This window comes from Rhea pennata, chromosome 2 (genome assembly GCF_028389875.1).
Source record: "Rhea pennata isolate bPtePen1 chromosome 2, bPtePen1.pri, whole genome shotgun sequence".
NCBI classification, from domain to species: Eukaryota; Metazoa; Chordata; class Aves; order Rheiformes; family Rheidae; genus Rhea; species Rhea pennata.
The window spans coordinates 55,894,798-55,919,956 of NC_084664.1; the positions used below are offsets into that span (position 1 = coordinate 55,894,798).

At 37.3% G+C, this 25,159-nt stretch overlaps 1 protein-coding gene across 1 annotated transcript in view; it reads left to right on the top strand.

Moving 5' to 3' along the window:
* The window catches only part of POU6F2 (POU class 6 homeobox 2), a 314,168-nt gene that overhangs the window by 37,047 nt on the left and 251,962 nt on the right, over positions 1-25,159 (top strand). Inside the window, exon 2 of the mRNA XM_062567913.1 lies at positions 20,783-20,954. Within this exon, the coding sequence (XP_062423897.1) occupies positions 20,783-20,954 (172 nt within the window). The remainder of the gene's footprint in view (positions 1-20,782; positions 20,955-25,159) is intronic.

A 25,159-nucleotide genomic window follows, 5' to 3' on the forward strand; every position in this document is an offset into this window, starting at 1 on the left:
CTTTCCACTAGTAATTTCTTAGTCTTCTACAGTCGTTTTAGGTATTTCTTTGAAACAATCCACATTTCCACAGATTAAAGCAAATTCCTACATGTCTTTGGTTAATAAGCTATATTCTTTTGAGTGGCAAGCGGATACTTGGGACAGAATGGTTTTGATAATTTTCTCCTTAAAGTTTTCAGGCAGCTGAAAGATCTTCTGTTGTTTTGTCTTTATTGTGTACAATTATCCCTCTAGGATGAGGGAAGCAATCAGGAAGGATGTGAACAGTGATTCTGACTTAGCTGTAACACTGGCAACAGCAAATAATTGACGGATGTGGAGGGGATTTATCTCTGCTGTGAAATGGTTAAGAAATTAAAGCATGTTATAGGCCAGTTTCTAACTGCCGATATATGCAAATTTAACTGTTCTGCAGTCAGTGGAGTTGTTCTAAATTTACATGGCCCTACCACATGTAGGTCCTGACACCAATTTCAATTTCAAAACAAGTCTTGGACTGTACTTTGTGAATGAGAGAGACGCTTAAATCTAGGATTTAAATGATCTATTTGGTTCTTTTTAAAAAAGTAAAAAACAAAACAAATAAATAACTTCTCCACACAAATCCTCTGTCAGAAGAGTGCATCCTGCATTTCCTGAACATCCATTTCATGAATTTAAATGTTCACTGTGAAGGACTGTTTATCCTACATTAAGGGATAGATAAATGTCCATGAGAAGCTATGAGTATGGAGAAGGGGAAGTGGCAAACCCAGTCCCCTATATTTTTCAGCCGATTCTTAAACATGACCTTCTTGATGAGATTAAAAAAATCAAAATATCCTTTCACCACAGATATAAAGCATTCCCAAAATAAGGAAACAAACAAAATTTTAAATAGGCTAATTCAAGATTTACGGGCAAAGCATTAATGATCATAGGTTTTCTACAACTTGAGTCTAAATTAGTTTGCTAGAATCTGAAAAAATGCCCTAAACAGCAGGTGTGCAAAAGAGAACTTAAGCTTCTGCCTCGATGTAATTTCTGTTAACAGGGTCATTTACAACCCAAGCAGAATTTATGCTCACCTGAAATGATTTATTTGTGTTTTCATCTACACCCTGAGTAAGAACACTTCAGTTTATATTATTCTCATTTAAAAAACAAACAAAAACCCTTTCACCTCACTACCCTTTTAATAGTTCTCAATGTTGCATTCTTAGGATGTATTAAACATCTCCCAGCTAAAGCTTTTTGATAAAACAGAGAAGGAAATCTATTGACTGAATTTATATATAGATATTTTGGCAATAAATGCCCATTGCAGTAACCATATTCCATTGTAAAACAGGTCTTTGGGTGCTAATAAAAAGAATAAATGGTTACAGGTAGATTACATACAACTCAAAGAAACGAGCAAAATGAGCCACCAGATTCTGTACGGAATCTAGAATAAATTAGAAAGTATTGTTGATGGGGGAAGGAGCAGATGCTGTTAATGCTTTTCTCTGGGTACACCTTGCTTACCAGTACTTCCAATACAGTGTGTCTCTTTCCTTCTCTTCCACCACAAATACGGGAAGATGATTAAGCCATGGCACATACAGATTCAATTGAACAGGAGCATTGCCAGTTTGTGGCACAATTAACTTATTTACTTTAACTCAGTATTGGGGTATTGTCTTGTTAGGAACATCCTGTCTAGGATAATTCTCACTGAAGAATCGCTGGGAGTTGAGTCAAGTCATATGTAGTGGCTGTAGATGCAATGACTGTTCTTTTAAGGTGCTTTCTTTACGCTGAGTGTATGCAAGCTCTTTTGGACTCTCTGGAGAGACCTTCTGGTTGTCATAACCAACTCCATCAGAGTCCAGTCCTCAAGTCTCCACTTCTGGGAGAAGTTTTTTGAAACTTACCTTGAAATATCTACTTGAATAATCCTGAACAGAAGGAACTAAATGTGCTGTTTGTGGATTGCTACAGAATTAAGTCCCAAATGAGCGCACACTCTCATGAGCAGACCTCACTTACGAGTCCAATAAGGTGTTTTCTGACTCTCTAGTTTAAAGGTATTTGTACTTCCCCCCTCTACTCCCCCTGCCCCGAGTGTTGTGGAAAGACTGACAGATGAAGTGTGCGTACAACAGCAGGAGAGTATGGGCCACAGAGAACAGAAGCACAGATGGTCCAAAACTAAGGAAATGTGGATGAGTTCAACTGAAAAAAATTTGCACACTGGGAAAGTATTAAATCTAATCTATGAGGAGTTTACCTTAATACACTCACTAATATACTTTGGTTTTTACACTAATTAATCCACTATTCTGAAAAGCTACTTTTCATACCTTCCTCTTTATTCATTTTAAAATGTTGCAAAAATGGACATGTAAGTTAAAACTTCCTATAGACATTTTTAACTCATGCAACCAGCACTTATTCAACCTGTCATTCTAGGTCTCACTGATCTTTGCAGCATTACAAGGGTCATATTTTCACACAGCTGAACCATTCACAACAATTTCTCCAGTGGATTTGACAAGAACATTCTTTTCTTTGATATCAGAGATAGAAGCTTTCTATTTTTGTCCTATTTTTTCCCCCAACCAACATATTTATTGAGGCTATTGCAAGGAAAATCCCACTTTCCATTAATATTTGACGTGTGTGTGTGTGTGTGTGTGTGTGTGTGTGTGTGTGTTGCAGAGTTTCAGGCTAATAGAGCAGTATGGGGGTCCTGGTCAGTGTCAGCTTACATACGTATATGCATTAATAAAAAACAAACCTCTACAGTTTATTTAAAATTAATGTCGACAGATAAACAAGCATGTACAGTGGGTAATATGCATATATGTATCACTCTATTTGAGTAGACGCCTTCATGATTCCACTGTGTAGATCAACAAGTAGCATTTATTGATCTCTTCTAACAGCAGTTCTAGTTGCAGCGAAAATTTTGATTGATTGTCCTTATCCAGAGTGAGTTCTTTCTCCAGCTCTCCAGAGTGTTCAGTGGCGTCGGCAGCAGAGAGTGTGGAGACAAAAGATTTCTCTTTGAGGAAAGGGCTTTAGCGGGTATAATTGTGTTTGGATTCCAAATAGTTTTCTCAGTGCCCTTTTCCTATTTCTATCCAAGCAATTTGATACACTTCGTATGCTAAGAGTCTGTGAACTGGTGGTGGTAATATAGTTATCTTATGTCATACCTGTGTTATACAGGGTAAGATGACCACAAATTAAAGTATTGCATGAAGAGGAAATATGATTTGTGTTGTTTGTTTCATCAGATAAAGCTTCTTCCTTGTTACCTTTTAAATTAAAGTCAAAATTAGTGTTAAAATTGAGGAATATTTTCATTTAACTATTCCAAGCATTGAAGGCGTGGAAAATTCTGTTTTAAGAAGGTAATAAATACTTAAATAACACTGTAGTTTTGGGCCTTTGTTAGTAAACTGTAAGATGCCTTGCTGTGCATTTCAACACTAAATGCTTATTGCAATGACTGTTGCCTGCCTGGGTCAAGAGGTAAGAATGCTCTTGTTTTCTAGGTAAATAAGCTACTTCGCCACCACCCCTCGCTTACTAGAGCCAGATACAGCTACTGAATGTATTTTATGGGTCAGTTTTTGGGTCACAGTCACCAATACCTTACTTCCTTGATAAGAAACTCAGACTGTCCTCCTCCTGCCCTATTCCTAAAGGAAGGTCTTTGCTCCCTGCCAATCCAAGAAGCCTTTCCTGGCTCCCAGATGCTGCCTGCCTCCGGATGGCATTACGGTCACTGTGAATGGCTGAAAACTCCTCCAGCTTTCTCCTAGGAAGTACATGTCTGAAATTTGGCTAGTCCTCACCCCCACTATGATTCGCCTTTACCCTGAGTTTTCAAAATTTGGCATAGGAAATTCAACTGCTCAGCATTTCGAGGGGTTCCTTTTTCATGTGTGTGCATTTCAACTGGATGTTATGACACTACCTGATCTGAATTACAACAATGAATTAGCATAATTCTTGCATGCTCTCCAATCATCCATGAAGCAGAAACTTCCCTCACATAGGCTAGCATGATAATTAGATGTAATTTATTCGAAGCTTAAGTCTTTCAGTAGACTTGAGCTCAAACTTTTAAATATTTTTCACTGTGTATAAAGATACTCTGGGTTAGTAATAAGCTTTCTTGAGCTATGAGAAACCAGAGGCACATTAGTTATGAGTGAAAAATACAGAATACATACGCGGCTACTTTTTTTTTTTTAACCTAATGGATTGCAAACTAGGAATTGTCCGACATATTTGTCCCCAAGTTTAAATTTTCCCCCAAGACCCTGCCAGATAAACTCTAAAGACCAAAGGGACTCTTTGCATGCAAAAAGATGTTGCCAGTTAAAGCAATGGGATTTGAGGCAGTACAGGAAAATACAAATAGTGCTTCACTGATAAAATTATGTAATCCTCATGCTCATAGTTAAAGTGAGATTGTTTTCTAAATAATGTCTATGAGCATGGTAGTTCTTTGTTTAAAAATAACACATCAATGTAAGAAAGTGTGCAGAGCAGGCATGCTAAGCAAAGGCAGATTTTACTACTGTCATACCTACATGATCAGCTGGGAGATTAAAGTGGACTCTGCTGTGCATTGTCATAGTTACACATGCTCCACCTTCTAGACCACATTTTAAGTCTCATTGCCTTCAAAGGAAGTGCCAGATTACCTTCACTAAGCTTCTGCAAATACAATAGGATTAGAATAGGTGTTACTGAGCTCATGGTTTATTAATGATGTTAATGTGGTGTATTTGGCAGAAAGGAACTCACTTTGATAGTGAGATCATAGGCTGAGTCCGTAGATGCAGCCCTTAAAGGGAAGGGAATCTACTGCTTGCTTGCAAACCAAGCAAACTTTAAAAAGACTTTTGGAAAGAAAATAAGCACAAAACTATGTTTCATCTTTGTGTTCATTGTCAGTGTTGTGCTGTGTTTTAAAACCTTTCTCTAGCTAGTAGTGCAAAAAGTATTCCTCCACTGACTCGCAACAATTCAAGGTGAAAGACCTTGAGTGACTTGCCTTAGACTATAGGAGACATCATTGCTGCTGTTACGGAGTTAGAGTGCATGATTGCTCACTCTTCTGTATTATGCATTTCGTTCTCCAGCTGAACTTTAAATATCATGAACAGCTTTTCTTACTTGTCTTTTCAGGAGAAGGTTGTAATCTAAGCATCTGCTTTTTATTTTTTTTCACTTTTAATGCCCATCTTATGCCTTCCCATGTCATTTTCATCCTTTTCCTCCTACTTAGCTCTGTGGCTACCTTTTGAGCAATTTACCTCCACCTGTGGGCTGCAGTCTTACAAAATCTGATCATATAAGTAGTCCTATGGGTTCCAGTGTTTATATTCAGAGCAGGGTTATGATCAGTTTATATACTTCAAAGAGAGATAAAAGACTATCATATCCTAAAGCCATGATTTAACTACAGCATAAACATGTCTTTGTTTTCATCACAGCAGTTCAGTTCCTCTGTTGTAATAAATTTGGTTGATCTTCTTGGAGTGCCTTTCAGTAGGTTGTCATCCTTTTGTTAGAGATCCTTGAAGATGTACATGGTCACCTGGGCATTTAGGAGAAAAAAAATCCTGCTGGTGGAGTTATGGCACAGGGAAGTATGATCACGTTGTGGGTGATGTGATGAGACATCCCTAATAAAGGGGGTTCAAAGCCTAGTATCAGTGGTTTGTACTGTTTCATCTGTCTCCTTTGTTTTAACCTTTTTGCTTTGTATATTGGTCTTTCAAATCATTTTGATATCATAGGAACTGTGTCTCTAGGTACTTTAAAAAGTGTTACCTTAGCTATATTAGTTCCCCTCGGGGAGAGAGGAGGAGATAAATGAATTTTAATTTTGCAATTTTTTGTCATAACGAGCATATGTTCACTCATTCATTTGTTCTTTCTTCTTTCTTGAAGTCCATAAAAGAATAAAAATGGTGGCAATCTGAAGTTAGAAATCTTATTCAGAAAACCAGCCCAGTAATTTGATCAACTAGTAGTATGAGTAGTACTAACTAGATGATTTAGCTAGTATTTTATTGTCTTGCTCCTCTTATTTCTTGTTCTCAGCTGCTGTGCTAAAGTTTAAAGGTGCTGGAACCAGCCTGGGGAGTGCTAGAGAGTTAAGAATAGCCTGCTGAACAAGGGATTGCGCATGTAGCCATGTGAGACCATAAAGAGTGTAAAGGCTTAAAATAAGGCAGATTTTGATGTGATAAAGTCCAGGGAACTGCTAGTTAAGCATGAAGCTCATGTTAATGCATCCCAGTCCCTGATGAGTTGCTGATTAACCTAAGTAGTTGTAGCATAGCCCTCTTCTAGCTTTTCAGTGATACATGGGGCAGAATTCAGTGTTTCCTCACGTTTTATATATGATCCTAGAAGACTGGGAAGCAGTCCAACAATTTTTTGCTAATGGTTGATCTAGATCTTTATTTTATTAATTTTTGTATTATACAACATTTGGAATATCACTCTCATTATATGCTAAAGTCATGTTTAGTACTCATCATTCTTTAAAACTACCATTACCTAAATGTTTTGCGTGTTTTGTTTCTGTTTTTGGTGGGCTTTTTCCTCCTGAAGTTCATTCCCTTCAGACTTTAAGGCTTTCCTTGGAAACTTTAAGGTTTCCAAGCTCCCCGCATGAAGAGGTAAATATGAGCCCAGTACAAACTCAGCTGCGTATGTGAGGATTTGCAGGTGCAAGACAGACAAAAGAGGGCACCTTAGGAACTGCTGGCAGAACTAGGTCTCTAATTTTACTTATGCAGAGGTAAGAGTTCCTCTTTTCTACTGCAGTTTCCTCTACTACCTATGGAAGATCTGCATGCATATCCCAGTGCAGTAGAACTGGGTACCTGCCCAAGCTAAGTGTCTAGTCTGGAGGCTATTTAATGCTTTTGGTATTTCAACTGCAAAGGTGAAACAACTGCGCATGAGGGATATGATTCCTTGTAGGAGCTATAGGCCATGGTTTACTAGTAACTCTGTGCATAGGCATGTAGGTGTATTATTTACTGTATATATTTTATTGGAAAGTAGCAAATACTACATGTGCTGTCACTTAAGTGGCATTCTTGTGCTCCCTATAAGTTCACATAACTAATTCTATAATCTCTAGGACAATAGTTACAGTCCCTATAACTAATGCCCCACTTGTGAGTGCAAACACTGTAGCACATTCATATTGAAAAGGAGCTTTTTCCAAAACTATTGTGACTGCTATTGCAGTAATGGGATATCAAACAGGCAAAATTGTATGTGTTGTCAATGGCTACAATTTAATTTCATTGACTTACAATGTTTAAAGTGAAGACATGATGGTAAGCTTATACAAGGTGTCATGTTGAAGTAATTGCTCACCAACTTGATTTTATGGCCAAAGAGAATTGTTTTAATATCCAAATGAATTCTGAGGACAGTCTTGCCTACATGGAAACAAAGAGATCATAAGGATGGGATTAAATGTTCACATACTATAATGCTGAGAAATATTTAAATAGCCTGGGAAATAAATAGATGAAGTAAGTGTGGGTACAAGTAAATGGGAAAGTTGATTTCAGATCTATGAATAATTTGATCTAAAATGCAAGCAAGCAAAAAAAGGGAGTGGTTTAAATTACTGGTTGTACTTACCCCAAATACAGCCAGTCTTATTTATTTTATTCTTGTCTATTTTTGTTTACATTTTCATTACTTCCAAGATTTTGTTTGTTTGGCATTCTTCAATCCAGCATACTGCACTAGAGTCAGATGATAGAAATGAGCTGGCATTTGGCCCTGGAGGAAGCACCGGAGTCCACAAGGACTGAGAGTTCCACAGGCAGTCGGACTGTGAGAAAAGGGAATTCAAGGAATGTTAGAGTTATGTGAACAAAGATTCCCTAACTTTTAGGCCCGAATAATGTAAATCTTCAGCGGGGAACAACTGCTACTACCACTTAAGATATGAACAAATGCACTGGAAGAAATTCTCTGTAGGTTTAGGACTAAGAACTATCCACGAAGATTTTAAGGAGAAAGGAAGAAAGAGAGAAGAGTGCTGCTCCGCTCCTGCTTTACAGTGCTTTACGCTACTTCCTGTCCTCCTCCTCCGTAAGGAAGAGCTTCTGCCTTCCTAACTCTTCTTGAGATCTTCAAACTGGGATGACAGAGAGCACACATTGAGCCAGTGAGTAGCAAGAGGGCAATAAAGGAGTCTCTTCTACCTAGATGGCCTTCTGAAATTTTCCACTGTTTCCCAGGGAAAACTAAGCACCGCAGCAGCTCTGTGTTTGCCTCTGCCGCTTCATCCATCCAACTGCTGTTTTAAGAGCAGTGAAATAGAGCAGAAGTACTATCCAGTTAGGATACGGGAGACAGGTCTTTCTAGCTGTGGGGGTTAAATTGGATATGTACAGTTTGACTATTCCCTCAGTATATGAGAAAATGAGTATCTATAGATATCAGAAGCAGGTAAATGGTGAGAGGAATTTGGCAAAAGGAATAAGTGGAAGTATTGAAATAAAATTAAGAGTGGGCCACTTCAGAAAAATACAGTGCAAAATGTAAACATATACAAATGTAAGGATATTGTAACAATAAACATTAAAATATGAGAAATGTTATCATCTGAGATGTGGGATTTTTTTAGTTGCAGCTAGATAGCATGAAGCTGTAGCAAAGCAGCTCAGGAAGGAGTTCTATACAGACTCTGTGGGGATAGACTAGATTGATTAACACATTTTCACAGGAAAGTCGAAAAATCCAAATGACACCTTTGCACTGCTCGCTCTCTCTCTCTCCTTTTTTTTTTTTTTTTTTTTTTTTTTTTTTTTTTTTTTTTTTTCCCAGATTAGTCAAAACAGAGATCAGGTGGCTTGGATGACCATGCATACCTAGTTCAGTGGCAAAACTGAGCCTCGGGGTGCCAACTCTGCTGCTCTAACCACCAGGTGGCATTCTTCTTCTCCCACAAAGAAAAGGCTTTTAAAAATACTTTTTTAATTGTTTTTTTTTAATTAAGAGGGGTAACAAGGAGAGAATAACTTGGCTTGAATACTGATATGCTCTCACAAATGTATTGGTATGCTCAAGCTTTCAGGAGGAAATCCAAGTGCCTCTTTGTATTTATAAGCTGTAAATATACATTATATTTTTTGAATATAAAACAGTTATAATATATGTGGGCACAGGATTTAACTTGTTCTTAAAAGTAAAAAACAAAGATAAAACTCACTCATTTTTCAGTTATATATAATTATTATACCAAATGCAAAATTAATTTCAACTTTAGGATAGTGTATGAAAGTAATATGTAATGAATGAATAATGCCAGATTGCAATCAAAACTATAATATCCTGCATATTTTTTGTTTTAGTCTTCTAAACTTTTTTGGCCACATTGAAGTTATTAATGGCTTTTTTTTTTTTTTTTTTTTTTTTTTTTTTTTTTTGCATTCATTTTAGGTACTCTAGTGCTTCCAAACAGATTTTTGTAATGATATGCATACTTGTGCATGTTTTGTGTAATCCTATGTATTACTAAAAAAACCTGCAAATTGTGTTATGTCTCCAACATTAATTTTGAGGAAGAAGCACTTATGTTGAAAAACTATGTTTGTTTGGTTTATTAAAAAAATAAATAAAGCATGGTGTACAAGGCTGGTTGAAAAATAACCTGAGACAGTAATATTATGAAATCATTTATGTGAACTTACATTAATTAAAGTAGCTATAGAACATTTAGGGCTACCTCTTTGGAGTTCTGTTACTGATTTCAGTGATAAAATTGGGAAAATTGGGGCCCTGGCCTAGATCTCAGTGGCTCTTCATGCAGAGAATTGAGCCTGCATTTGCTCCTATTGAAAGAGATCGTAACAGTCCAAACAGCTTCATTGGGAAGAGGAATCAGGACTATTTTTTACACACTTGCACACTATACGATAACAGGATCTCCAGAAAGATTTTTCTGCTGTTTCAAGCAGAAAGCAGTCAGAGGCATTTGCTACTTTGTGCTCTCTAATGGGAGTAGTTGATAGTCACTCTTTCAAGAGTGAGGTTGAGCAGCCCAGCAATGTTGATCAATTTGCAAATAACCAGAGCAAGCAACAGAAAGTGCTGCTGTAGTTGCATGTTTTTTTTTTGTTAATTTGGTTGTTTTTTACCTTCTGATCAGGTTTTCTTCCTTAAAATGCTGTTTGTCTAGAAGGAGTGCCCTTAAAAACCAATAGGGAGCCAATGACAAATAACTGCAATGGCAACTAAAAAAAAGCCATCTAATAAAGGAAAAAAAAGTCCATGTAGAAAAATACTAACCTATCTAAGAAATGCTTCATTCATTGTTTTTTGGTAATCCAGTTACTGTAATTGCTGTTGAAGCGATTAGTAAGTATCTTGCTGTTTTCCCTGTTGTAAAGCATTAAACAGAAAGCTGCTGGTACACTGCTTTGAATAGTGGTCCTCTCATATGTCCACTGCATAATGCTGTTAATGCGTGTGGCGTTTGATATATCCTACCCTAAGATAATAAATGAAACACGTTGGAAGTTTGTAAGTATTACCAGCACCTGCCAGCAGATTAAAGCCATTGACAAAAAGCGTGTCACCCTTTGAGCTTCAAGTTATTAAAGAAAAACAAGTCCTTATGCAGATTTCATTACAACTGTGAAGCTCTGTCACATTTAAGGACATGTTGAATGTAAAAACATGTTTAATTAGTAATTAACATGTTGAGATCTGTAATGTGAAAAGAAAGATGTGGTACCCAGGTGTTGATGAAGACCTGATATCAAGAAAACCCTAAAGATCCTCTGTAATGATTTTAAAGAAATTGCACTAATTTATCAATGGGAAAGGCTTAGAAAATATATAAAAAAAAGCATTACATTATTGATCTGCAGTATTGTGGCATATTAAGTATGTTTAGTAGTTATAACAGCAGGTTTTTCTGTCAGATGAGCTCAATATAGGAGAACTACAGGAAAAATGATCTGAGATTCTTGCTCTTAACCTGGTAGCTGCACATCTCACTGTAGTGTATCTTCTAGTATCTGGAAAAAGAAGACTGTATGTGAGCCTGGGTTCAGATGAAGCTTTCAAGTTTCTTCAACAGATAGGCCGTTCTATTCTATGTAGAGAGCAGATAAAAGGAAATAGAGGGCAGTAAATCTGAGGGTTTGCCCCTAGAAGGTAGCAGTAGAAATTATGAGAGAGAGGTCATTTCCCGGACTTGTCTCTAGAATTCAAATTTCATATTAGTATTAAAGCAAGCAGGATTAAGCAGGTTAGATCACCACCTAAGAGATGACTACCTCATTAATCACATAAATAATATTAAAAATCAAGGTTGAGCTGTCCTAAATTTGGATTCAGATTTCAAAAGCTTCCAGTGCTATTTAGGAAGAATGCAAGGTTGACCTTCTCACTTGCTTCAAGCTGGAAAGAAAAAAAAATTGCTATAGAAATGAAGATTTGCTGGCAATTTTTGATTCCGATATTTTGGTGAAATCTTCACTATTATTCATTTATTTTAGTATACTTTTGTTCATAAAAGATTTTGAAAAGTTCACAAAAAACAATCAACCATCTTTCCAATCTGGTTTAGGCTATGATTGTGTATTGGGTAATAGATTGCAACTGGTTTTAAATGTGGTATTCAAACCTAGAGTAAGATCAAACAGGACTGAGATTAGAACTACTTTAAAAATCTTTAGCAAAATTTCCCTAGAAAAGGTCACTTCATTGCACTAAGACTGTTATGTCTCTGTTCCAAAAAAAATTCTCTTTTGTAAGGGTTTCTTTTCTTGTCTTTGGAATTTCTACAGACAGATGGGGAAATCGCCCCAGAACAGCCACTTAATATGGCCCTTACCAGGTCCATGATCAGCTGCAAACAGATCTTGATTTGGGTTTTCCTAGATCAGATGCAAGTGGTTGAATTAACAGTTGGGTTAGGTCATGGTTTTATCCACACTGTGAATTTTCAAAAATTCAGGCTAATGGTTTCTTTGTCTTATGACTTACAAATCTTGAAATATTACATAAAATCAAGGGGTTTTTTTGCATTTTTAAGTAGGAAGTGAAGAGTCTCTTTTAGTTGCTGTGAGCCCCTGCTAGACTGCCTAGCCAAGTTTCTTTCTTATGATCAATAATAGAAAGTTATTTTGTTGTTGTTGTTGTTGTTTTGCTGTGGTTCTGGATGTGCCAGTTTCTAAAAGAACATATTTTTAATCAAAGTCTGGCTTTATTTCTTTCCCTCCCCTGCCTTGATGTTTCTGGTGCGCACATGGTAGCAGACAAAATCTGACAAATGGAAGTACAGAGAAACTATATATAATACCTTATTTAAATTCAAAATTAGAATAAATTCATATAATTGAATGCTTTGTGGTGTCAATCCCAATGAGCAGTCTTTCACCCAGGAAAGACTAGCTCCCAGCAGGACATGAATTCTTTTATTGCATTTCCTAGTTCCAAAGAAGCCCTATACGGACTCTTCCTTCCTCATGGAGAGCAGAAGGGTTATTGATGGAAGGAGTTTTTAGCATATGTTCTAAGATCAACTGGAAAGAATGAGATGTGGAAAGCCTTGTGTTTTAAGTCCTGTCCCGTGTGCCTGTGCTGCCCTTTCATCCTACCAAACAGAAGTTGAATTAACCAAAAAAAAGCCCCAAGTTATACAATTTTCAGGCTAGTCAAAGAGCACTCATGTGAGGGTACTGCAATGGTTGAGTAAGCTGAATCATGTCTCCTTTGTGTGGTCAGTATGGAGACTGAAACAACCTACTGTGAAATAATTGAGACGTTCATGTTGTGATACCAAAGATCCTTTAGACAGCTCGAAATCTGTTTATTATATTAAAGTGGATTGGTGATCCCCCCCCCCCCCCCGGGAGTGACAGATATCTTTATTGAAATGTTTTAGTATTTTCTTTATGGAAGAAAATATTGTCTCTGCTGTTCCTCTTGGTAATGGAAATTCTTTCAAATCTTCTGGTAAGTTGGCCCCACAGTACATAAAGCTTAGAGAATCTTGGTTGCTCTTACTGGCTTTTAATTTTCCTGCAAAATAAAACTGTCAAAGTTGTAGGAATCATCCAAAGTTATTTGAGTAATGTTAGCTTAGAATTAATAGAAGAAAGTTACGTAGCTTCACCCCAAATGTGGTAGAAGCCTCTAAAGATGAAACGGTTTGCAACAAGAGAAGGATAGTTCTTAAATCAGAGTAGAAATTGGGTCAGAAGCCTTAAGGTCAGCTCCAAGAGTAAAAGCAGCCTTCAAAGTAAAACATCTGTGCTGTGTGTACTCTGGTAGCAGTGATTCCTAAATGTCATGAGGGCCAGGGAGAACTGAAAGTCTGCATTCAGGTACATGAGTCTTTCTTTCCCAGCTAGTCCCAGAGATTGGTCCAGAAAAGCAGAGATGCAGCAGTCTCCCCAGCTGAGGTAGCGGCTCCTCACTTACCTATGTAAAACCAATATCTTTTGCCTTTCTTACCTGTGTGAAGCATAGAATGTGGTTTGCTGTATGAAGCTGCAAGGTATGTTTTCGTACTGATTAAACCCCAAGTTGATGATGAAAATAAAATCATGACCTAGCCATTCGCTCCTGTGAATCTGTTGTATTCCTATCCCCATTCTGCAGCCCTTGGTTAGTGTGCTCTGGAGCAGTCTGACTAGCAGATTAAGATCAGCACTTGTCTTGTGAACCTTTTGGCTTACTCACAATAGGTGTAAGAAATACGTGAAACTTACTCAAAACAAAAAACTAGAACAGTTTTTCTTCTTTTTTCTCTTTCTTCTTTTTCTTCTTTTTTCTTTCTTTCTTCTTTTTTCTTTCTTTCTTCTTTTTTCTTTCTTTCTTCTTTTTTCTTTCTTTCTTCTTTTTTCTTTCTTTCTTCTTTTTTCTTTCTTTCTTCTTTTTTCTTTTTCTTCTTTTTTCTTTTTCTTCTTTTTTCTTTTTCTTCTTTTTTCTTTTTCTTCTTTTTTCTTTCTTTCTTCTTTTTTCTTTCTTTCTTCTTTTTTCTTTCTTTCTTCTTTTTTCTTTCTTTCTTCTTTTTTCTTTCTTTCTTCTTTTTTCTTTCTTTCTTCTTTTTTCCCTCCTCTCCTCCTCTCCTCCACTACTATTCCAAGTAGTATTCCAAGCCAAAGACGTAACAACTTCAGGAACATTGCCACATCAAATTTAGGTTTAAATTTTTTTGTTTAACTTAAATTAATCCTAAGACTAAACTTAACTTTCATGAGTTTCTGAAAAACAAGTTTTCTGTCAGAGGTGTTACACTAAACTTATCAATGTCTAGAGGACCTACAATGAAAAAAATAAATGATTAATAACTTGGTCATTCCTGCTAGTATGGTCTCTTTCATTTAAAGAAACGAAAGTACCACAGGTGATAAGTCTCCTTAACTTCCCACATTAAAGCATTAAATAAAGTGCAGTATTATTAATAACATTATTATAGTTAGGCAGTGGACACTTCTTACAACATTGTTTCAACTGGAGGACTTAAAAAAAAAAAAAAGAAAAAAAAGAAAAGAAAAACTGCAACGTGGACATTGGCTGTGAAGATAAGTGTCACTGCAGAAATACAGTGTCCAAAATCAAGCTAGTATTGAGAAAAGGGAGAAGAGCAGAACCTTGTCTTCTGCTGCAGAGATTTTCACAAGGAGATAAATACAGTTTGATTGAACAAAAATGGAGGAATATTTTGGAAGATAAGTGTAGAGAGTGATGAGAGTTGGGGATAAATTAGCTTCTTGCTATAATAGGAAGGAGTAAAAGGCAATACAGGAAAAAATTAGTGAATTAAATACATAACTTGCTGTATGAAGCTACCAGATATATTTTTATACCAATAAACTCAAGTTGATTATAAAAAATAAGACCATAATCTAATGATGAAAATGAATATATGTAAATATGTAATGCAGTATAAAGGAGTGCAGGTTCAAAGCAGTGAAAAGAGATCAGTGATCATATATCAATAATCGTTTGTTTTGCTTGTAGAAACATCCATCTAAGGATTATAGTATAGGTGGCTGGGCAGAAAATGAGGATAATTTTGTCTAAAACATTTCCAGAGGAAAGAGTAACCAGTGGGTAGAAATGGTCAGAGGCTAGCAGGGTCAAATAAGGTTGATTTGAAAAATAGTTAGTTTGCATAAATTAAACTGTGGATAGTTTGGGATTGTAATCTGAACACAGTGGTGACAGCAAATAAAAGAATATTCAAGAAAGAAAGAATCTGTAAGAAGTCTATAAGAAGTTCTTTTAATTGGGGGTAGAGGGGAAAGTATACCTCTTGTAGCAATATGATGAAGGAAGATGGACTAATTCGTAAGAGAACCAAAGGAAAGCATAATCCAAAATTTCACTGCTACTTGAGACAAAATGAAATAAATCCTTTCTTGGCATAGATTTTGAATGAGGAATGCATTTAAAGATTTTCAGCTCTGTCTTATAGTCTTAGCATAACTTTATACAAGGTTATGGTGGTGTCTCCTGACTTGATCAAAAAATAAAAACCCTACAATCTGAAAATGTTTTAGTGTAGTCATTAGAATAAAATATAAACAGTATAAATGTTTACCTTTGCCAGTAGCATAACTGGAGTATTTGCTCAGGCATATTCTTTGTGTCTGTCCCAAACAGAAGTCTGTGCAAGATCAGGATCCTAGAAGAGAACACGATTTATCTCCTATTTTGAAAAAAATGCCAAAATTAACTTTCAGTATTTTTAAGCCAAAGAAGTGAAGACTGTGCAACGTAAATTCAAACTAAGGACAAAATATATGAAGCAAAACAAAGGAGCTTTCTTTTTCACCTACATTTAAATTTAAAAAGAACAGAATGAAGTCCATAACATTAACAGTGCAATGAGTGTAGAATTTGGACCAAAGGCTAAACCAGTGCATAAGGCCTTCATAAAGCACCATCATCACCCAAGTCCTACATTACGGATGGAAGTAGTTTGTACTCCTATTTTTACATTTCTGCCTAGGGCATCTTTCTCACAAAGACTGTACAGTAGTTTCCTTTAAAGGCGGTCTTTGATTACTAAATAGTTTTTGCTTAAAACCTGCATTTTTACTGTTTCAGTGCAGGGGCAAGATTTATTTTAAAATAGTGATAAATGTTCTCCTGTACTTCATATAACACTGCAGATGATAAGTATGGAAAGGTTTTGACTTTTGAAAGAAGGCCTGTAACCAAAACTAACTTGTATTTGCAAATCCACAGTATTTTTACAGGTAAATTAAGCACAACAACTTCTTTAAAAAGAAAGTCTGGGAGTGGTAGAGCTAAAAAGAGGTGTAGCAGCTGTTGCCAGCTAAATTATAGGAGGAATAAGCCACCCTTAAGGGAGACATGCAGCAGGGAGAACCACTCGCTGCATAAAACTGTCAGAGAATTTCATAGAAAACAGGCAAGTCTGGAAATATTGAAGCTAGTTGAGCAAGAAATGGATGACAAGTAGTGATGAATACTTACAAGAGATAAGTGTAAAATTTGTTTCTACGTGTGTGGTATATGCAGGTGTATTTTGAATAAGGGGTTGGCAACTCATTAGTTTTCACATAACTAGAAATTTGTTCTTGCGGTTTATAATGCCAGGTGAAATTGTCTGCAGTATTATATCCATTTTATGCTTTCTAGAAAGTTCACCTTGTTGCTTTTGTGCATTCTTAAACTTCTCAATTTTGTTTGTGAAAAGCCAAAACTTTCGCGTGGGTGTCGATCAGTGGAAGTTCCTGTACTACGCTGCAGGCTATAACCTCATCTCGTCACCTTCCGAAAAACAAGTACTTAGTGTTTGTACACTGAGTATGTCCAGGGCAGGGAAGAGGACAGATTCGGGTGGGATTACCTTCCAAAGATGCACGGAGATTTCTTGGCCTTGGTACATCCTTTCTAGCACCCTGGCTCCTCGCTGTGCCTGACTTTGCGCGTGGGCCGAGGAGGGAGGAGGCCGATGGGCCTACAGCTGGCCACTCTGAACGACGTATAGCAGCTACTACTCTGTTTTGGGGAAGCCACTGGGAGACCTAGGGAGGACCCCTCTAGTCCCCAAGAAATTTTGCAGAGTAGATCACTTGCCATGCACTGGAATTAGAATGTATGCTATCTATAGTTTGATTATAGAAAAATAATAGCTTTTATTCATGCATAATTCACGGCAGAAGAAACACATTATGTAGTTGTTAGAAGAAATTGAAGGCCTGAAGACAATATGAAGTTAAAAATGTCTATTTTTTAAAAAAAATATGTTTTTGAAGGAAACTTTCCCTCAACCTATCATTTAAGTGATTTATTTGATCTTCATGTAGACCAGAATTTTAGACAGGACCTAATCTGTCTGCTTGTAGGGAAAGTTGTCGCTCATTTGCCTTTTGACCTAGAGAGCTACCATAGAGGTTACCTGCGGGTCTGCAACAGTCTGAGGGGGAGGTCTGATCTGAGAGGGAGTTTCTACTGTTCACTTTTTTTTTTCTTTTTTTTTTTTCTCCCAGCCCTTTGAGCTCTGTGTTTATATAAAGCTCTTGTTTTAAATTTGTGGCTAGACATCTGCCTAGCCATATGGGAGCCTTTATTTCAATACTCTCGAGGTCTAGGTCTCACTGATATCTTGTGGCAGCACCTTCCAAAGGTTTTCACTGCTTGCTGTTTGGAGGGAAAAAAGAAAAATCTTTTATTAGTACTAGATAGAAAATTTTTCCATTTCAGTAGAGTCCCCCATGCACTCCCCCCCCCCCTTTTTTTTTTCCTCCTGAGACTTGCGATAGGATGGATACTTCCCAATCTCCTTTTTTTCCCCTACCATTTATTATTTTGTATGCTTTGATCATGCTTGTTCTTACTCATTTTTGTCAGATAAACATTCCCAATCATTTCAATCGCTTCTTCATTCTCACTGCACGTCGTCTTCAGATGCATCTTCCTTCGTTCATTTCTGGTTAGCCCATCAAGAGTTCGGCCTCATCTGGAGTACTTAGATGTACATACCAGGTAAAATCCTGGCCCTGTGGAAGTGGCTAGGAAGTTCCCTAACATCCGGAGGATGAGGTTTCTCCTAGTGTTGTCATGTTTTCTACATTGTTCTTTATCCCATTTTTCATATGTTCAACTTGAAAATTTGGCAGCTGAGAATTTAATATGGAATGCTATGGATACAGCATTCTCCTTAAATTGCTGGTAATCCTGAGCTTAGCAGTGTAGTTCTGTGGACAGGATTAGTTTCTTCCCCAAAACAGTTTGATGATGAAAAGGATCAAATTTTGTCTTGTTTCACGTTTGTTATAGAGCCCCACTTGCCATTAGTTTTGAACAGCTGGAACTGAGGACATCAGTCCAGACTTTGAAACAATATTGTTTGTATTCACAGTGACCTTTAGCTGGAAAATCAGCTAAAATACATTATACAGCATATGAAAACAAAAAAATCTTGCCTCAGTAAATGACTTTGTCCATATTATACTCTGAAGATAGGGCAAAACAAGTCTGTGTTTCTACCATATTTGCAAAATCTGTGAACTTCTGTTTCCTCCCCAGAAACATCTTATATATGTTCAGATTGTTGCCAGCTGATACGTTCAGTAAATGAAATGTTAATAAATCAACCTGCAGTTTAGCATGACAATAACATGGATTGACCACATTGATTAAATTGATCATATTTCATATATTTACAATATGTAGACACAAACCCAATTTATTTTATGAAGAGTTCGAGGTAGGTATCATTGGTTTAAAAAAACAAAACAAAACAATGGAGTAATGTTTGTGGTTGCTATCTGCAATAATCTAATGCTGACAGAGAGCAGTATTTTATTTAGTAATTAACAGTGTAAAGGGGAGAGAAGCTGTCATGTTGGTTCTTAAGCTGGGGAATGTGATGAAAGATGATATCTGCGATCTCATCCTTTCCACTTGTTTAGGATTGTCAGGATGAGAAATGTCAGCATTATGAAAGCTCAGCTCTGCTCTTGATATGATAAAACCCTTCAAAAGCCAGTCTTTCTCTCCCTCTCCCCCCTCCTTTCTCCCTCTCCCTGCACTTGCTTTTTTATTTATCCTGTTTTGTTAGATGGCAGAAATATAATTCTTTTCCTTCTTCCTATTATAAGCCACCATTTTTGTTTTATTATATGTTTCACAACCCCTAATGCCCCACTGAAAATTACCTTGTTAAATGACAGTGTTTCAAAGCCATGAATCCTTTCCACCATTCCCTCAGAGGTTTGAAACAGTCAACAGACTGTAAAGAATAAATAATAAAAAAGTATTGATTATTTTGATGACTGTGAGATTCAATTAAGTATTAATTTTGCCCTCCAGTGGACCTATCAAGGTATTCAAAAGGGAGGATTCGGCTCAGCTAAATGCGTGCTGAGTGCTTCAGCCTTAAATAGGGAGAAAATGTGTTTACCTACAGTATTTGAAGAGGAGTGCATTGATGCACAGAGTCCAATATTTAAGTGCTGTGCAAATTAAGCCCTGGTGACAGTGACATTGTTTTCAGCGATATGAGTATTGACTAAAGAAGTGCATTTGATGACAGCTTAAACTATTTGTATTGATTAACATTTTCATAGATTATCATGTGTCATATCAAATTCACTTTTCAGACATGAATACATTAAAAAACCCATAGGCAAACATCGACCAATGTGCTGACGGGACAGAGGGAACATGCTAACCAACCTACTTGCTCGCTGGTCACCTGTTCTCTGCATAAGAACCATTTAGGCATGAACTTTGCAATAAATAGCTGCCAGATAGCACAACAAGGTCACTTGTTCCTTTCTTTTCTTTAGTTTTTTTTGACTCTGGTTTCCATGCTGTCATGATATTATACCTCTTAGTTTGCAAACGGAATAATAGAGTGTGCTTGGAAGTAATGCCTGACCCCCAAGTGTCCTCACTGAGCAGAAGATAAAACAGATCCAAATCGTCAAGAAAAAATTTAAATATATATATATATAGTAATATTTTATGGGAATATAATGCCCCAAATACAAGAATAATTGCAAACTGTTTGTGTAAGTATCTTCCCTGATTTTTTTTTTCTTAAAAAAAAGAATGGTTTCTGTATTTATTATTTTAAAAACGGAAATATGTGTTTGTGTGTGTGTTTATGGAGTTTTGGAGCATAGTATCCCAAAGACAAGAACAGTTAGAAATCTGTAGCTCTACTGAATGTCGATAATGGGATGGCTATTTGTTGCTGTGTATTTTCATTGAAACACTTGACTGGTTTAAAAAATGTGAATTTGCTTTTGTTAATGTTGTACAGCTGAGGATGCCTCTTTAAATCACTGTGGCGTGTTTGCAGGGCGCTCCCCTTCCGTGATGTTGGAGCATACAGGAATTTCTTTTCTTACTACGTTAGGGACAGAGTGCGATGTAAAAGCATGCACACAAAAAAGCGCATCCCACAATTAAAGCTGTGTTGGTTGTGTTGCTTTCATAGAAGTTTTTCTCCAAAGCATCCTGAATCTCTCACATGCTAGTTGAGCTTTAATAGGGTGGGGAGTAATGGAAAACTCATTGGATCTGTAATAGCTCTTCACTTGACTGCAGCCAGCAATAACAGCAGGAGCAGCCAGAGATAAGAGAGAGAGAGAGAGAGAGAGTGTGTGTGTGTGTGTGTGCTCGTGTGTGTGTGTGTGTGTGTGTGTGCGCGCGCGAGAGAGGGAGTGGAAGAGCGTATACGCACACCAAAGCTGCCACTTTTTTTTTTTTCCCCTCACTCTTTTTTTCCCTATCCTAGGATCCAATGATAGCTGGACAAGTCAGTAAGCCCTTGCTGTCACTGCGGAGTGAAATGAATGCAGAGTTGAGAGGTGAGGACAAGGCAGCTACTTCAGACAACGAGCTGAATGAGCCCCTGCTTGCGCCTGTGGAATCAAATGACAGCGAGGACACTCCCAGCAAGCTCTTCGGTAAGTCTGTCTAGGTATTTCATTTCACTGCTACCATGTTGTCCGGAAGAGCAGTCTCCCCCCGTTGTGTGTGGTTTTTTTTTTTTTTTTTTTTTTTTTTTTTTTTTTACCCTCTCCCTGTTCACTCAATTTTCTTGTAAGTACCAAGGAGTAGCTTGGAGCGTGCAGGCATACAGCTACACGCGCTGACTCCAACTGGCTACCGGAATGACAGTGTCACATCCTGAAAACTTTTGTCAACAGTGAACTTATTTTATGCGAGTTGCAGGCATCTTTGGGGGTTTTATTTTTGGGGTCTTTTTCTTTTTTCCAGTTTTTTTAATCTGTGTTTTCTGGTGTTAAAAAGGAAGAGGAGAGATCTTCTTTCTTGAAATAGTTTATTAATTTTTATTGCCTTAAGTGCTAATCCTGGTGTTTCACATGCTCAGCCTTTTCTAAAGGTGGACTAAACTGAAAAGTTATCATTTTATATGGTAAAGATAAAGCTTGGTGAAGACAGCTAAAACATTCCCATAGGAAACACTCTGTACTGAGTAAACAAAGGCTACCAAGGGTACTGCTTATAGATCTAATGGTTTTAGAATTGAAGTTAGAAATAAAATATTTCCTCTAAAGCATGTGCAAGGAGAAACTGCCTTTTTACTTTTTAAACAATCCAAGGTATGCCTGATAAAAATGTAACCTTTCATAAGCAAAACAAGAGCAGTAAGAGTAACACTCCAACACAGACATCTGTCATTCAAACAGATGACACCCTGTAAGCCAACTCAAGCAACTCTGATCTCTAATCAGAAAAGGGAGCAGAGTTGTTGAGGCGCGTGCTTGAGTGATAGATGTTGATAGATGTCTGAGCTGGAGCAGCGCTGTATGGTACACAGTGACATTTTGGGTTTAGAGCGATTGCCCTCCTGAAGGAGTTCCTTTTAATTATTTCCATCTGAGATGAACCTTAATAGAAACAGAGCATTTTCTTACTTTACATGATCCTATAGGTGGAAATTTAAGGGGGAGAAGACCTTAGGTAAAGGGGAAGCAGCTTTAAGAGGGGGAGGGAAGGGGGGAGAGAACCTATTTTCTAAGATTCAAGTTTTGATTTTATAATCTGTTAGGAAATCTGTAGCAGTGTACAGATTTCTGTATTCCAGCTACAAGAACTGCAAGATTCTTTTAAACAAAAAAAATGTGCACTTTTTCTTCTAAATTGTTCCTTTGCCTTACTACAAGATAGAGATAAAGTACAGAATGTTTTATTAACTACTTCTGTATAGATATGGGAAAATAATAATAAAATCATAAAATTTAATTTCTGGGTTACAATAATGGCCATTACTGAATATCACATCTATTTTTAAGCACCCCCTTAGTAATCTTTGTTTCCATGGAAAGCATAATTTCCACTAGCAGTTTGAATGTTCAAGCACCATATAATAATTGTTTTAGTCCATTTCACCCAGAAAAAAAATTGCAATGCCTAAAATTCAGAGAGCTGCTTCTTGTGTACAGTAGTGTAAATATCTTTAACAGGATGTATTTTATTTGATCAAATGTTTAGGGTGCACCTATTAAATATAGTAAGAGACGTACAGAACAAAAATGGACTTTTAATTTGATAGTACTGAAATGTCTGGTTTTGTTTGTTTTTAGATCAAGCAAGTCCTGTAATAAAAGGCAGGATATTTTCTGAGCCATTGTCATTTGGTTGCTCTACAGTGATATTGAAATATATACAGACACTTTCATTAGAGTTGCTATATGGGATAAAATGATGTGCAATAATATCTTTTCCCCTTCTGAATTGTAAATATGATTTATCTAAAAGGAGTAATGAAAAAGCTACAAATTAATATATTGTGCTGTGTGTATTTGAGTCTGTTTGCCTGTTTTTTTTTTCTTATATACTGCTAAAAAGATGATGCCAAAGTCAACGAAAGCAAGCAAAATAGTTAACTGCCTCAGTAGGAACTTAGGTACTGTTTGTCTAGGTTTTGTTGCAATTATGACAGATGCTACAGATCTCTTAGCAGCAACCTTTGCCAGTTAATTTTAGTAACTTTGAGAACATAAAGAAAGGACAGTGAGGCTATTTTGATACATAAGGGGATCAAACTGATCAAATTTATTTAAAATAAAGGTACTGAGACTTTATGTTGCAGATATGTTCCTTAGGTTATATTTACAGCAAGCCTATAAAATACAGTAATTAAGTGTAGTATTACTAAAAGCTATGGTGCATAAATTTGAAGCATTATTCTGTAGCTGTTTCTCTTTGTTTAGAAATAGTAATAGCATCTTAGGAATGCATATTTTGGCCTTAACTTTGCAGTTTCTTAAATTGCATGATTTTGGGACTTTTTTTGACATATGATAGCACAGAGGTTGGCATTTTTCTCTTGTAAACTTTCCTTCATGTGATGAGAGACAAAAACTTTCCGATTATAATTTAATATATTGTTAGGTAAAAATTTGCCAGAAATCTGTTAGGCAGGAGAGGGAGGGAGAAGCATTTTGGAAAGTCAAGGGAAGGAAACGGCCCCGTGGAGAAAAGTTTTCTCTATGCTCTCATCTTCTTACGTGTGTGTGTTTGTGTATAATTTTTTTTTTTTGAAAAATTTGTGAAAATTGTGTGCTGGTTTAGTTGGAATGAATGACCAGCGCTTGAGTGTCTTGTTTTGTTACCCCAGCAATATTTCCTGAGTCAGATTTTCATATAGATGAATTGAATTGAATGGTGAGATGCGGAGAGCGATCTTCTCCCTCACTGGACATGGGCTGCTTGGCAGCCTTTTGCCGGATGGGCTCAGTATTGCAATGACCTGCCCTGCTTACCTGTACCTGTTCCAAAAATTCCCCCTAGTTCTTAACACCTCCTTATTTCGGCATGTCACTGCTTACTGTAGTAACAGTGGGGATTTAATTCCTGTTTTGGTAGCAGATAATGCAATTAATCACAAAAATGGCCCCTTTTCAACAACACTCCCTGCTGGCGGTGAGGAAACTGCAGGATTATGATTAATTATGTTTATTCTCGACTTAGGGAGGTATAGAGTAAACCTGTGGTCCGTTTCTCTTACGGATGCTTTGCCGCCAGCGGCGCGAGGTGAACGCTGCGGCTCCCCAGCTCTCGGCAGCAGCAGCCCGGCCTGGGATAAGTTTCCTGCCGGTCGAAGCAGCTCTCCCCGGCGGCTGGTGCCCGCTGCGCGGCAGCGCGGCCCGCTGCCTCCGCGCCAGAGCGGCATCCGAGAGCGAGCGCGGGAGCCGCTGGGCCGGGAGCGGCTGCGTTCGCTTGCCCTTTGCCTGGTGGGGGTTTGGGGTTGGTTTGGCTCTTAACGAAAGGCTAATCGGTCGTCCGCGGGGCTTCGAGCGTTTGGGGCAGCGGGCTTCTCGGCATCTGTTGAAAACACCTGCGTGCAAAAACTTTTGATACTGAAATCACGTGAAACGTGAGGAGAGTGAAAAACGTGGCGAGAAATGCTTTCTGAAGTGGAAAATTTTGGCAAAGGGCTCTCTGTTCCGAAGTGTGTCACCTCAGAAATAATGTTTTGATGTGTGAAGTTAGAACAGCCACAGTGTTTCTGTTATAGAAATACCAATCTTGTTCAGCAGCGTGAGGCAAGGTTGTTTTGCAGGAGATTTTTGTGGTGTGTTATTTATTCTTTAAAATATTTGTGAGGCAGCATCTCCTATTTTAATCATACCATGCTCAGAACTGTTTAAAAGACTAGAAGCTGTGGCTAGCTGTTGCCATTCTTGGCAGTGTCGTTTTCGGATCAACTTGTCTTGCTTCACACTATGCTTCAGAACAGCAATAGAGGGCCAAATCTGCAGTTCTTACTAGAGAGCTTTTGTTAAAGGTAAATAGGAGCTTTGCTTGAGCAAACACATTAGGATTTCATCCTAAATTAATTAATCCTAGCAGGCTTTATACACAGCATCTTTAAACAAACTTGTAGTTAGTTATCAAGTATTACTCTGAAAAAAATCTTAATGAAAACACCTCTCATGTTCAACTCTGTAATAATATAACTGTTAAGACTTAAGTGAATATAGATACCAGGCATATTGGGTATACAATTCTCTGTACAGTAAAAATCCTGGGAAGAAATTGCCTAATCCAAGCCCCACAAACTTCTATCGACTGAAGTTGATTTTATGGAGTTGGATCAAATCCTTAATGGATCCTTAATCCAAGGTAATTTGTGACATAA